The sequence below is a fragment of the Mustelus asterias genome, chromosome 1 (assembly GCF_964213995.1).
Source record: "Mustelus asterias chromosome 1, sMusAst1.hap1.1, whole genome shotgun sequence".
Taxonomy (NCBI): Eukaryota; Metazoa; Chordata; class Chondrichthyes; order Carcharhiniformes; family Triakidae; genus Mustelus; species Mustelus asterias.
In genome coordinates this window covers 168323491-168337931 of record NC_135801.1, presented here as the reverse complement: position 1 = coordinate 168337931, position 14441 = coordinate 168323491, and the positions used below count along the sequence as shown (strand labels likewise).

The following is a 14441-nucleotide window of genomic DNA, read 5'->3' as shown; positions in this document are numbered from 1 at the left end:
TGTCTTACTGTGGGGGGTTTGCATGTTCTCCCCGTGTCTGTGTGGATTTCCTCCCACATCCGAAAGATGTGCTGATTAGGTGAAGCGACCATGCTAAACTCTCTCTGAGTGTACCCAAACAGGCATCGGAGTGTGGCGGCGAGGGGATTTTCACAGTAACTTTGTTGCAGTGTTAATGTAAGCCTACTTCTGACACTAATAAATAAACTTAAACTTAGCTCGAAGGCTTGTGAGACTGGAGGAGGTTATAGAGATAGTGAGGGGCAAGGCCATGGAGGGATTTGAAAACAATGATGAGAATTTTAAAATTGAGGCACTGTTTAGCTACAAGACAATGTAGGTTACTAAACACTGAGCTGTTCGGGGAGCATGATTTGGCATGAGTTAGAACACAGCTGGCAGAATTTTGAATAATCTCAAGTTTAGAGGGATGCTGGCAAGGAGTAGGTTGAATGTGCAAGTCTAGTGGTAACAAAGGTATCGATGGGAGTTTCTGCAGCAGGCAGGCTGAGGCAGAGGCTGAACATGGCGATGTTGCAGAGATTGAAAAGATGATCTTAGTAATGATGCAGATATGTGGCTGGAAGCTCTTTTCAGGGTCAAATATGACACTAATATGAACAGATAAAAGCAAAATACTGCGGATGCTGGAATCTGAAACAGAAAATGCTGGAAAATCTCAGCAGATCTTACAGCATCTGTGGGGAGAGAATAGAGCCAAAGTTTCGAGTCTAGATGACCCTTCGTCACAGTTCTGACGAAGGGTAATCTAGACTCAAAACTTTGGCTTTATTCTCTCCCGGCTAATGTGAACAGCCTGGTTCAGCCTCAGACAGTTGCCAGAGAAGTGAAAGGAATCAATGGCTAAAAAAACAGAGTTTGTGTCAGAGAGGATATACAATGGCCTTCCCAATGTTTACTTGGAGCAAATGGAACTCGTCCGGTGCTATGTTTTAGACAAGCAGTCTGACACTTTCAGAGACAGTGGAGCAATCGATGATTTATTACTCTGAAATCACAGGGATGAGGAATACACTAGTTTCCATTCCTGGACCGTTCTGGGTTTAGACTGTGCTCCTCTCCATGTATCTGATTCCAGCTCACATATCCATAGAACTCCACCTTGTGTATCTTTCTCCACGTATCCAACTCTGGCTTGTATGTTGGGCCCTCTGTAGTAAAATGACTTGTGCTCCTTCTCTACTTACACCACCATGTAATCACTGCGTGCAGGTAAGTCAAAACAGCACAGTAACAAGTCTAACTGCAAATTTCCATAGTTTTAATTGGAACAGGACACTGAAAAGTTCAAATCATTCTTTGCATTGATCCCATTTTCTTTTAATTTTATGTCTATGAAACATTGAAATATATATGCCTTGAATTTGTTTTTATTATAGTTCAAAGGAACTTTGCAGGAGATCATGGAGTTAAACAGCAAAATATGTTACAAATCTCCACTTATGTAGAAAGTTTTGCATTCTCTCATCATCATAAGAGGAGAGCATTGATGCTTTCTTTTTTTCAATTCTTCATCCAAAAAGTAATAAGAGTACAATTGTTACGGAATTCAGTACTAACAACGGCACTGGAGAGGAAAAAAATAAAGGACAGGTCAGTTGTTTTATTATTGATCATTTTGGCCATGTTAAAACAAGCTCAATAGCAGAGACTGATGACAACAGTTGACAAATGCAGAGAACAAAAATAGGTGAGGCAGGTTCCCATTTCTACAGCTGGTTTATACTGAATTAGCGGATTGTAACCAAGGCAACATTGGACAGAGGGGATGCAAAAACTCATCTCAGAAAACATAGACCACCAAAAGAGGGGAAGAAAAGCCAAAGTTTCTGTACCTTATCTAGTGATTCCTGCCAAAAATAGGGGCATCCATAGAGAATAGGAGGTTCACCTGTGACGGGCTGCTATTTAATAGCGTGGTCCCACAATGTGAAGTATTGTTGAGTACTTAATGACTATGAAGTCCATCCATTGACTCTGTCTACACTTCCTGCTGCCTTGGAAAAGCAGTCAGCATAATCAAGGACCCCACGCACCCCGGACATTCTCTCTTCCACCTTCTTCCGTCGGGAAAAAGATACAAAAGTCTGAGGTCAAGTATCAACCGACTCATGAACAGCTTCTTCCCTGCTGCCATCAGACTTTTGAATGGACCTACCTTATATTAAGTTGATCTTTTTCTACACGCAAGCTATGACTGCAACACCAAATTCTGCACCCTTCCTTCTCCCATTACGTAGTCTATGAAAGGTATGCTTTGTCTGTATAGCCCACAAGAAATAATACTTTAAACTGTATCCCAATACGTGACAATAACAAATCAAAACAAAACAAAAAGTTGTCCCTGTTATAGATTCAATTCCTTCAGGGAGGTGGGAGGTGAACAAGCTGGGGAGAGAAGCCAATGCAAGGCGCTTCACACACTGGGTAAATGATTCTCCATTGCCCAACCATTTATTCAGAAGAATGGAAAAGCTGTCTCATACAAGAGATCAAGTAGCATCTTACATTTCCCCTATGGCCAGTCAGAGATTGCGACTGAAACTTGGTGGCCATAATTTTTTTAAAAAGTGATCAAAATTAAAATAAGAGGATGGTCGTGGTCAAAGTCTTTGCAGATTAAATATGATAAAGATCAGGTAACAGAACTATCAGACTTACATCTCATCACCATTCGTACGGATCGGATTAGATTTACGAGCTGTGATTTAATGCCTGGCTCTTCACCAAAACCACCAACGCTGTGGTCTGTCCCCCAGCCAACTACAAAGACATTGTCAAATGAAATTTAGTTACAAATGTAAACTTAAAAATACATGTCATTCTACTTGATTGGCAATTAATCACTCTGAATTACAACCAACAATATAGTTTTACAACGGCCTTATTACATAGTTTTGTTTTTAATCATTGCAGACTTTCTATTACACATTTAAAAGACAGAAGTCTATTCATCTCTGGGCTGGTTTCTGTTTGAAATTCTCTCTCTTCCGCATTAAAAAAATCCAAGGAAAGGTACCTGGAGCTGACAACAGCAACCAGTCAAGTTCTCCTAGCCTGCCCCATCATTCACCGGTCACCTGGTGCATTCATAAGACAGACAGCATAAGTTACATAAGCAGGCGATTTAACTCCCTTGAGCCTATTCTGCCAGTTAGCAAGATCATGGCAACCATGGCACCGAGAGGCAGCAGTGCTAGCCACTGTGCCACCTGGTCATGACATTTTAATGATCTATGTACATGGATCTCCAAGTCCTTTTGAACATCCATTGCTCCCAGCCCTTCTCCATTTAGAAATTGCAGTACACTGTTCCAGTGTGGCATGGTGGTGCAGTGGTTAGCGCTGCTGTCACACATCTCCTGGGTTCGATTCTGGCCTCTGGTGTCTGAGTGTGTCAAGTTTCCATGTTTTCTCCCTGGGTTTCCTCCGGGTGCTCTGGCTTCCCCCCACAGTCTAAAGTCATGCAGGTGAGGTGGAACAGCCATGGTAAATTGCCCCTCGGTGTGTGAGCCCTATGATGGACTGGCTGGGTGTATCCTATTAGCGCCCAGTGCCTGTTAGGCTAGGTTCTAACTCCCACAACCCTGAATTGGAGTAAGTGAAAGAGGAGTAAAGTACCTGTTCTATACTTTTTAGCTCAAAAGCAAATAATCTCATTTTTGACTAAGTTGAAATTCTTTGAGCACAGTTTTGCCATTAACTTAATATCTTTGTAATTTTGTGCTTACAATGCCATTTATCTTTAGATTTAGATATCTGATTTTCTCCACCATCACCTAAGTCGTTAATATAAATGGCACATAGCGGAGGCCCCAGCATGTATCCTTGCGTGACACCTGTCCATTATCCCTATTCTCTGCCTCCTTCCCCTCAGCCAATTTCCTAACCAGGTTAATAATCTGACTTCAATTCCATGAGCTTTAATATTAGCTAACAGTGTCATATGTCTTCTGAAATACATTATAAATAGCATCCAGACATTCTCGTGGCCAGTATTGTAGTGACATTTCAAAAAAATTCAATCAGGTTGTCAGGCACGACCTGCCCGTTCCAAATTCATGCTGGGTCTCTCTGACAACTGAAAACTTTTGAGATGTTCAGTAACTTTTAGAAATTTTCTAACACCACAGTAGGTTAACTGGTCCATAATTGCCTGGTTTCCCTCTCTCACATTTTGCAAATAGCAGAGTGACATGTAAAATTTTCCGATCAGAATTGACTAATAGGTTCCCAAATCAGGATAATTTAGGAAGATTATGATTAGGGCATTTGCAATATTCTCACTTATTTTATTTACAATCCTGCACTGGAAACCGTCTGTTCCAGACGATTTGTTACTCTTTAGTGCCATTATCTGAAAAAATAGACTTTTTTTTGTCAAAGCTTTTTGTCTTGCACTCATCAGGACATTCACAAGAATATCAATGTCAGGGAAATAACAAATTTATTGCTAGCCTGTTCACCAATGATCCACTTAAGGAAGTCATAGATGTTTGTGCTGCAGTGCTGGATCATGGCTATCTCGACCTGCCACCAATACATGAATCAGTCTTCATCGAGTATTCATCATGAACCTGGCAACTCACTCAGATTAATGATAATGACATCATGTATGTCGAAATAGAAGGTGTTGCCATGACCTTTACCCTCTCGGCCCAGATTGTGCAAACATCTTTTTTGAGTTCCATCAGAAATGGGTCTTTGATGCAATGACACCTAACCTCCTAAGTATTTCCGATAAGTGGATGATATGTCTGCTATATTTAAACCGCAGTTGAATGTAACAATTTCCTTGCGTGTCTTAATGGACTCTATCCTGCACTCAAATTCACCTTTGAAATGGGCCAGTCAAATTAACTCCCTTTCCTTGATGTACTAATTACAAAATCTGCCAAGGATTCTCTACCACAAGCCTACCTTCACTGGTCAATACACGGAATTTACAGTTCCACACACTATTCGATTGGTCTTATCGACAACCTCCCAAAGTGATGTACAAGGCAAGTTTTTTTTTTACACAGAGAGTGGTGGGTGCCTGGAACTCGCTGCCGGGGGAGGTTGTGGAAGCAGATACGATAGTGACTTTTAAGGGGTGTCTTGACAAATACATGAATAGGATGGGGATGGAGGGATATGGTCCCCGGAAGAGATGGGGTTTTTTTTCAGTCAGGCAGCATGGTCAGTGCAGGCTTGGAGGGCCGAAGGGCCTCTTCCTGTGCTGTAATTTTCTTTGTTCTTTTGTAAATAGGGCCAAAGTCATCTGCTCACCATGCAAGTTTGATGCTGGAATAAGGCACATCAAAGCACTCTGCAGGATAATGGCTACCCTGATCAGATCACTTTGCGCTGTCACTTCCAGTTCTGAAAAGTGTCCAGTCTAATTCAAATTACCTGGAAGGACAAGGTATCTCAAAAATTTGAGCAACAGGTGAAGTTAGCTGTTTCATACTGCTATTATGCAGTAGCAACACAAGTGGTATCCGGCCATAACAGGGTGTTGCCATCAAGCCGTTTTACCTATCACAGAAATGAGTAACATGGTATATGAATTTCAGAACCAGCGTGATGCCAGGTATGTAGGTCGTACATCCAGATGACTGGTGGATCGTATCAAACAGAGCATCCCTTCCACTGTTCACAACGGACAAGGTACAGACTGTACCCAACCAGCCCATGCTTGCAAAACTCAAAACACGATGCCCAATATTAGATATGATTCCACAATTGGATGACATTTGCTAAATAATGCTCAGTGTGTTAAGAATTATGCAGACAACCAATTTAAGATCGCCAGTCAGGCGTGCAGCATTGTGCATTTGCATGTACTTGAAGCTACACTGGGCCCGGTTCTTTGCAAACAGAAAGACCAGGTATACACATTGCGCCTGTTTCAGTTAAACAAAGTAAGTGACAGCCAGTCGTTGGGTTTATTCCTCAGGGCAATGCATTGACCAGAGTCAAGCTGCCTGGTTTAAATTTCAAGTTGGCAATTAACTGTCAGTCACCATTAATTAGTGCACTCTCCATGGCAACATCTGTACCAATCAGCGCCAATTTGCCAACCAATCAGCACTCTCTTCTCATACAGTATGAATTACATTGGTATTGTTACAAATTGTCCTGATGAGTGCAATATGAAAAGCTTTGACAAAAAAGTCTCTTTTTTAAAGCAATATTCAAATTCTGTACTACAAAACGACTACATTCAATAAATGTTCACACATCATTAGGCTGTTAACTAAATCAGACTGATTACTAAATCTAATATGGCCTGCCCTTTGTTGGTTGTAGGATATCTTCACAAAATTGTTACAGCATAAACGGAGGCCATTTGCCACATCGCGTCTGCACCACACTTCCGTAGGAGCAATTTAGCTTGTGTCACTCCCCCTCCTTCCCCCCACAGTCCTGCACATTCTTTCCTCACAGATAACAAGCCGATTCCCTCTTGAATGCCTCAATTAAGCCTGCTTCCATCGCACTCTCAGGCAGGGCATTCCTAACCACTCGCTGCGTTTCCTCATGTCACCATTGCATCTTTTGCCAATTGCATTAAAATCTGTGCCCTACTGTTCTCAACCTTCCACCAATGGAAACGGGTTTCCCTACCTACTCTGCCCAGACCTCATGATTTTGAGTACCTCTTGTTGCAGGAAACTATCCTGAATGCACAAATTTCACTCCCATTCTGACATGTCTATCTTAATCTGTATGAAAATTAAAATCCACATTAAAATTGCCCTGCTTTTTCTACATGCTAGTTTATTTATACAAACTACCATTTCACAGCTGCTACCCAGGGCCTATATACCATTCCCACCAGTTTTAAATAAGTTCCTGTTTCTTAATTCCACCCAGATATCCTCCATTGCCACCTTATATCCTCTATCATTAATCTGATGTCATCCTTGAACATTAAGGGCAGGATTTTACGGCCCCATTCGTCCCGAAACTGTAAAATTCCACCAGAGGTCAATAGACCTTTCCATTGTCCGCCCCTCGCCCACTCCGATTCCCAGGGCAGGTGGAGAGCCAATTCTGGCCTAAGACTACTTCTCCTCATCTGCCACTTCTATCTTTCCTTTAGGCCTCATAACCTGGTCAATTTAGCTCCCAGTCTTGCATCTTGCAGCCATGTCTCAATAATGGCTACCATATTATACTCTCCAAGGTGGTGAGACCACAGTATAGGTTTGGTCTACTTATTTAAGAACAAAGAAACATACAGCACAGGAACAGGCCCTTCGGCCCTCCGAGCTTGTGCCAATCATGATGCCCTAACTAAATTTTTAAAAAACTTCTGCCCTTACTCAGATCATATCCCTCAATTCCCTCCTTATTGATGTACCCATTCAGATGCCTCTTAAATGTTGCTAATGTGCCTGTTTCCACCATCTCCTCGGGCAGCACGTTCCAGGCATCGACCTCTCTCCGCGTGAAAAACCTCCCCCGCACATCTCCTTTAAACTTTCCCCCTCTCACCTTGAACCTGTGCCCCTTGTCAATAACACTTCCACCCTGGGAAAAAGCCTCTATCTACCCTGTCTGTGCCTCTCATAATTTAAAGAGGGATCTACTTGCATTGGAGATGGTTCAGAGATGATTCACTAGGTCATTTTCTGGGATGAAGAGTTGAGGGAAGTTTGAGCAAGTTAAGCCCATGCTCTTGGAGTTTGGAAGAATGAGAAATGACCTAATTAAGGCACATAAGATTCTGAAGGAGCTTGATTAGGTGGTTCAAATCAACCACAATCTTGGTGAATGGCGAAGTAGCTCATGGAGCTGAATGACTTACCCCTGTTTCTATTTATTTTGTTCAGTGCCGTCTCATCCCTTCCTAACAGAACTGAGAATGGGACAGAGTGTAATTCTTCACAGTAATGAATCATAGAATCCCGACAGTGCAGAAGGCCCATCGAGCCTGCAATGACAACAATCTCCCATGCAGGCCCTATCCCCATAACCCCATTTATATACCCTGCTAATTTAAGATGCTAAGGGGCAATTTAGTGCGGCCAATCAACTTAACCCGTACATCTTTCACTGTGGGGGGAAACCCAAGCAGACATGGGGAGAACGTGCAAACTCCACACAGACAGTCACCTGAGGCTGGAATTGAATCCAGGTCTCTGGCGCTGTGAGGTAGCAGTGCCACTGTGCCGATGAAGATGAGTGTCTTCATGAAAGTCATCTTTCGCCGTTGTCAATAAAGAATGCAATTCTTGGTCTTTTCAAAACTAGTTTGAAAAAGAAATACCTTACAATAATCCAAAACAGAAAGAAAGGAAGGAAGATTTGCATTTAGATAGCACCCTTCAGGATGAGATGTCTGAATGTGCTTTACAGCCAATGAAGTACCATAGAACCATACAATCCGTACAGTGCAGAAAGAGGCCATGCTGCCCATCGAGTTTGCACTGATTATCTGAAAGGGCATCCCACACACACCCTCCCCTCATTTACTATGAGGTGGAGATGCTGGCGTTGGATTACGGTGGACACAGTAAGAAGTCTCACAACACCCAGTTAAAGTCCAACAGATTTATTTGGAATCATGAGCTTTCAGAGCGCTGCTCCTTCATCAGGTGACATTTTGTGATTCCAAATACACGTGTTGGACTTTAACCTGGTGTTGTGAGACTTCTTGCTGTACTCATTTACTATTGCTAATTACCACACCTACAAGTACTTTTTGAAATTTAATCACTGTTGTAATATCGGAAATGTAACAGCTAATTTCATAGAATCCCTACAGCATAGGAAGCCATTCAGCCCATTGAGTGTACTCCAACTCACCCAAACCCAAACCCAACATCCTGACCCATAACACCATGATAATGACTGGACAATCTGTTTTTAGCAATGCTGATTGAGGGATGAATATTGGCCAGGACAGCAGACAACTTCCCTGCTCTTCCTTGAAGAAGTGCCAGGGGTTCTTTTAGATCCACATAAGCAGGCAAATGAGGCTAGGTTGAACATCTCATCCAAAAGACAGTGCAATGAGAAAATAATACTTTAAAAACCTTCACCGGCTGCACATCAAAAACAGATTATTAGCTGTAATCCCTCACCATTTTATAGAAACCCATAGAATCCCTACAGTGCAGGAGGCCATTTGGCCCATCGAGTCTGCACTGACAACAATCCCACCCAGGCCCTATCCCCATAACCCCACACATTTACCCCGCTAATCCCTCTAACCTACATATCCTGGGACACTAAGGGGCAATTTAGCACGGCCAATCAACCTAACCCATACATCTTTGGACTGTGGGAGGAAACTCACGCAGACATGGGGAGAATGTGCAAATTCCACACAGACAGTGACCCAAGCCAGGAATCGAACCGAGGTCCCTTCCATCATAAATTGGAGATCTAGCTAGAGAGGGAATTGGATAGAGAGGAAGGAAGGAAGGAAGGAAGGAAGGAAGGAGGGGGGGGGGGGGAGCTTGATGTTCCCAACACTTTGTAAATGATGTCTATAAGCTTGGGGCAGCACAATAAGCAGCCCTGTTTTGAAAGGCTCCAGCACTGGTGGCCAAGGCCCTGAGGTGAGGCATTCCCTCTCTGAACTTCCCCACCCTCCCTTCAGCCGCACCTTAAACACCCACCACCCTTTGGGTCATCCGCCCTAATGTGCGGCTGGGTGTCATTTCAGATTGTCTGTAAGTTTTAAAATGTTCCCGGGGGAGGAGTGAGAGCGGAGGCGCTATAATACGCTGAATTGTTGTTGTTTGACTGTTAGAGTTCCTGTCCCTTTAAGGAGGGTTCCCCTTGAAGAGGCCCGGCCCTGAGACTAGGCCTGGGCCTCACTCACTCACTCTTGTTGAGGAAGCGCTCTTCATGCAGCACGGCCACGGCGTTGACACACAGCAGAGCGGCCTGGAGCAGCGAGTACAGGGTGAACGCCATGCTGGCAGCTCAGGGCAGGACCGGGCCCACTGGGCAGCAGCACAGACACCAGCCCCCTCCCTCCCAGAGTGAGCTGTACAGGAACACAGCAGGGACAAACCTCACCGAGAAACGCCAAAGTCAAAATATAACCTGGGCTGCAGCAAATCACTTCAACTAGAAACCAAAGGGTCTGCCCCTTGTTAAAGGCAGAATCACCGCGGATGCTGGAATCTGAAACCAAAAACAGAAAATGCTGGAGAACCTCAGAAAGTCTGACAGCATCTGTGGAGAGAGAATAGATGTGGAGATGCCGGCGTTGGACTGGGGTAAACACAGTAAGAAGCCTCACAACACCAGGTTAAAGTCCAACAGGTTTATTTGGTAGCACAAGCCACTAGCTTTCAGAGCGCTGCCCCTTCGTCAGGTGAGTGCTCACTGATGAAGGAGCAGCGCTCCGAAAGCTAGTGGCTTGTGCTACCAAATAAACCTGTTGGACTTTAACCTGGTGCTGTGAGACTTCTTACTGAGAGAGAATAGAGCCAACCCAAGGGTCATCCAGACTTCAAACGTTGGCTATGTCAGACATAGAATCCCTACAGTGCAGAAAAAGGCCATTCAGCCCATTGAGTCTGCACCGACCACAATCCCACCCAGGCCCTATTCCTGTAATCTCTCATATGTACCCTGCTAACCCCCCTGACACCAAGGCGCAATTTAGCATAGTCAATCAACCTAAGCCACACATCTTTGGACTGTGGGAGGAAACTGGAGCACCCGGAGAAAACCCGGGTGTTATTTCATTGGAGGCAGTTCAGAGAAGATTAATTAGGATGATCCCCGCTATGGAGAGATTATTTTATGAGGAAAAGTTAAACAGGTTGTGATTCTATTCTTTGGAATTTAGAAGAACGAGAGGTGATCTCATTGAAACATATTGGATTCTTAATGGGCTTGACAGGGTACATGCTCAGGGTCTAGGACAGAGGGAATAGTCTCAGAATAAAGGGACACCAATTTAAGACTGATATGAGGAGGAATTTCTTCTCTGAGGGCTGAGTGTCTTTGGAACTCCTTGCCATGGAGAGCTGTGGGGGTAAAGTCCTTGCGTATGTTTAAAGTTGAGATAGATAGATTTTCGATCAGTAAGGGAATCAAGGGTTACGGGGAAAGTGCAGGAAAGTGGACATAAGGAATGTCGGATCAGCCTTGATCCTGTTGAATGGCGGAGCAGGCTCAAGAGGCCGAACAGGCTGAACGGTCTTAACAAGGTTGAACTTTTTGAGGGTTTTTACAGTAAAACTAACAGCATCAAAGTAGAAATCTTTGTGAATTCACTGATTGCTTAGAGTTTGCACTCTGACAGGACCTCAAACTCTGTAGGAGCATATAATCACTAACACCAGCTTGTAAATTTTCATATTATTCTCCACATGTGTACAATCACAAAGTAGCTGTCACGTTCAGTGAGGTTTTGTTTACCATTGTAAAATCTACATTAATGTCAGGCTTTGATGAAGGGCGAGTGTTACCAACCTTCCAGAATGGACCTTGAGTCTCCAGGGATTGAAGATTAAACTCTGATGAGCGATGGTGGATAATTAAATAAATTGCATTTTTTTCATTTGAATTGATCATTTTCATTTATTAGTGTTAGGGACCAGATCGGAATCCCCAAAGTAAATTATGAAATTAGATGAGACTCCAACTATTTTTGATTTTGGCATTAGCGTGAGGATAAGGTGTTTCACTCCAGGTGTGATTCCATTGACCCACTAGAAAGCTTTTATGAAAACAAACTTTATTTAACAATACAATTTAACTATAATGAAAAGAATTAGTGTAACTTATACCAATTTAAATACTTAAACATAACTGCTAGTAGTTCCAATTTAGGCAATATTCCTTATAGCCGTAAACTCCTCTTCAGAGTCAGTTAACAAACAACACACAGGCTTACATGGGTTCTAACCTCCAGAAAACCTTTGGAGAGAGATATCTACTTTCTAGCAGGTCTCAGACTTCAATCTCAAGAGAGAGAGAGTAGAGTTGCTACTCGTTGGAAAATCCAAACAGAAACTTCCTGCTTGTTACTCTGTAAGCCTAGCTCCTGCCATTAGCACGTGACACTCAACCTAAGTAAACCCCTATTTTGAAACCCCAGGGAACAACCCAGAAAATAACAAAACTGCATTAACTCAGAATAAAATAAAGACCTCAAACACTAGGAGCAATTATTCTCATGCATTCTCGGCAAGTGGGCTGCCTGGAGCAGACAAATCAGCACCGTAATCAGAGCTGAAGTTTAAAACATTCCCTTCACAAGAAACATGATATAAATACATTTCTTAAAGGCACAGTATCGTCACAATTTGTTTTTAAAACTTTGCAGAAGAATGCTGTTTGATTGGCTGATTCCTGCTGTCAATCTGGTAACAAAGAATCCGTTCCTTTTCCAACTGACCTTGAGAAGACTGGGGTGTGCAGAGATGGGCATGCCATGCGACCCTGGTGTGAGTGTGAGGGGCGGTGTGATTGGGGGTTGTGATGAAATCTCCAGAATATTCCCAATCTGAGTTGGCAAATCTAGCTGTGCCTGAAATCTTTACTCTCTCTATAGGTGCTGCCCGACCCTGTGTGCTTTCAACATCGTCTGATTTAAACTTGCCAGATTTCCTGAAGACCTACCAAGTGTTACGTATTTGGGTTGTCAATGCATGCAACTCTTCACAAGATCATTAAAGATGAAAGGGAAGGTTGGACTGATCTCAGTTCATCTATCCAAAAAAAATCCCAAAGGTCTGATGACTGTACTGCAGTATCCAGTTGTTTTCTAAATGACACCAGTAGAGACCTGAACGAGGTCCTCAAATAGTGAGGGATTTTAATAGTACAAATAGGGAGAAACTGTTTTCTCTGGAAAGTGAATCAGTAACCAGAAATCTTGGATTTAAAATAATTGGCAAAAACAGTTGTGAAGAAATGAGGAGGTTCTTTTTCACTAAGAGGGTTGTTAAGATCTGGGACACATTAGCTGAAAGAGTGGTGAAAGGAGGCTCCATAAGAACTTTGAAAGGTAATTGGACATGCATTGAAAAGGATTAATTTGCAGGGTTATGGGGGAAAGCTGGAGTGTAGAGTTCAATTGGACAGCCAAAGAGCTGGCATAGGGATGAGGAGTGAATGGCCTCCTTCTGGGGTGTAAGATTTTACGATAGTGATGTGGGAGGAGGTGGTGAAAAATGAACTATGAGTTTGAATTCTACTGCTGAATTCAGCTCATTAATACCATTCAGGACAAAGCAGCCCATTTAATTGCTACCCCTTCCACAAACATTCAATCCCTCCACCACGAGCAAACAGTGGCAGCTGTGTGTATCATCTACATGATGCACTGCTGGAACTCACCAAGGTTCCTTAGGCAGCACCTTCCAAACCCATGACCACTAGAAGGACAAGAGCAACAGATACATGGGAACAGCACCACATGGAAGTTCCCCTCCAAGACACCATCCTGATTTGGAAATATAACCGCCATTCCTTCACTGTCGCTGGGTCAAAATCCTGGAACTCCATCCCTAACAATACTGTAGGTGTTATACTCCTCACTTACCTGGATGAGTGCAGCTCCAACAATACTCAAGAAGCTTGACACCATCCAGGACAAAGCAGCCCGCTTTGAATGGCACCACATCTACAAACATTCAATTCCTCCACACCGACACTCAGTAGCATGCTGTGTGTACTATCTACAAGATGCATTGCAGCAATTCACCAAAGATCCTTAGACAGCACCTTCCACGACCACTTTCATCTAGAAGGACAAGGGCAGCAGGTAATTGGGAACACCACCACCTGCAAGTTCCCCTCCAAGCCATTCACCATTCTGATTTGGAAATATATCACCGTTCCTTCGCAGTTGCTGAGTCAAAATCCTGGAATTCCCTCCCTAACGGCATTGTGGGTCAACCCACAGAACATGGACTGCAGCGATTCAAGAAGGCAGCTCACCACCACCTTCTCAAGGACAACTAGGAATGGGCAATAAATGCTGGCCAGCCAGCGATGTCCATGTCCCACGAATGAACAAAAAAAAGGGACTGCAGCAGTTGTAGAAGGCAGCTCACCACCATCTCCTCAAGGGCACTTAAGGATGGGAAATAAATGTTGGTCGAGGCAGCGATGCCCACATCCCGTAAATTAATTTAAAAATAATTGCCACTGTTACCATATGGCTCAAGGTTCTGTAAATAGGGCATAATGGATAAGTGGGCATGGAGGACATGGAGGTGGCATGAAGGGGGCACAGGGAATGGGTGGTGGAGTGAAGGTGTGAGAGTGGTGAGGGCTAGAGGGCTTAACAACCTTTAATACAAATGGGACAAAGTCGCAGGAAAACAGGGTGGGCCTTTCAACCAGCCCACCTTGGCACTCGCCCACCTCCATGGCTTCATGCGACATGCTTCCATGATCAGCAGGCCTGACCTGATCCCCCCCCTATTTCCCCTGAGTGAAAATAGAGC

At 43.5% G+C, this 14441-nt stretch overlaps 1 protein-coding gene across 1 annotated transcript; it reads right to left on the bottom strand.

Moving 5' to 3' along the window:
- Positions 1–1261: 1261 nt before the first annotated feature.
- Positions 1262–10029, bottom strand: ier3ip1 (immediate early response 3 interacting protein 1). The gene is made up of 3 exons (XM_078222640.1): positions 9849–10029; positions 2683–2784; positions 1262–1588 (listed from the first exon to the last, which is right to left on the bottom strand). Exons 1-3 carry the CDS (start codon positions 9937–9939, stop codon positions 1533–1535), a joined length of 249 nt encoding a protein of 82 aa, XP_078078766.1. The 5' UTR covers positions 9940–10029; the 3' UTR covers positions 1262–1532.
- Positions 10030–14441: the final 4412 nt, after the last annotated feature.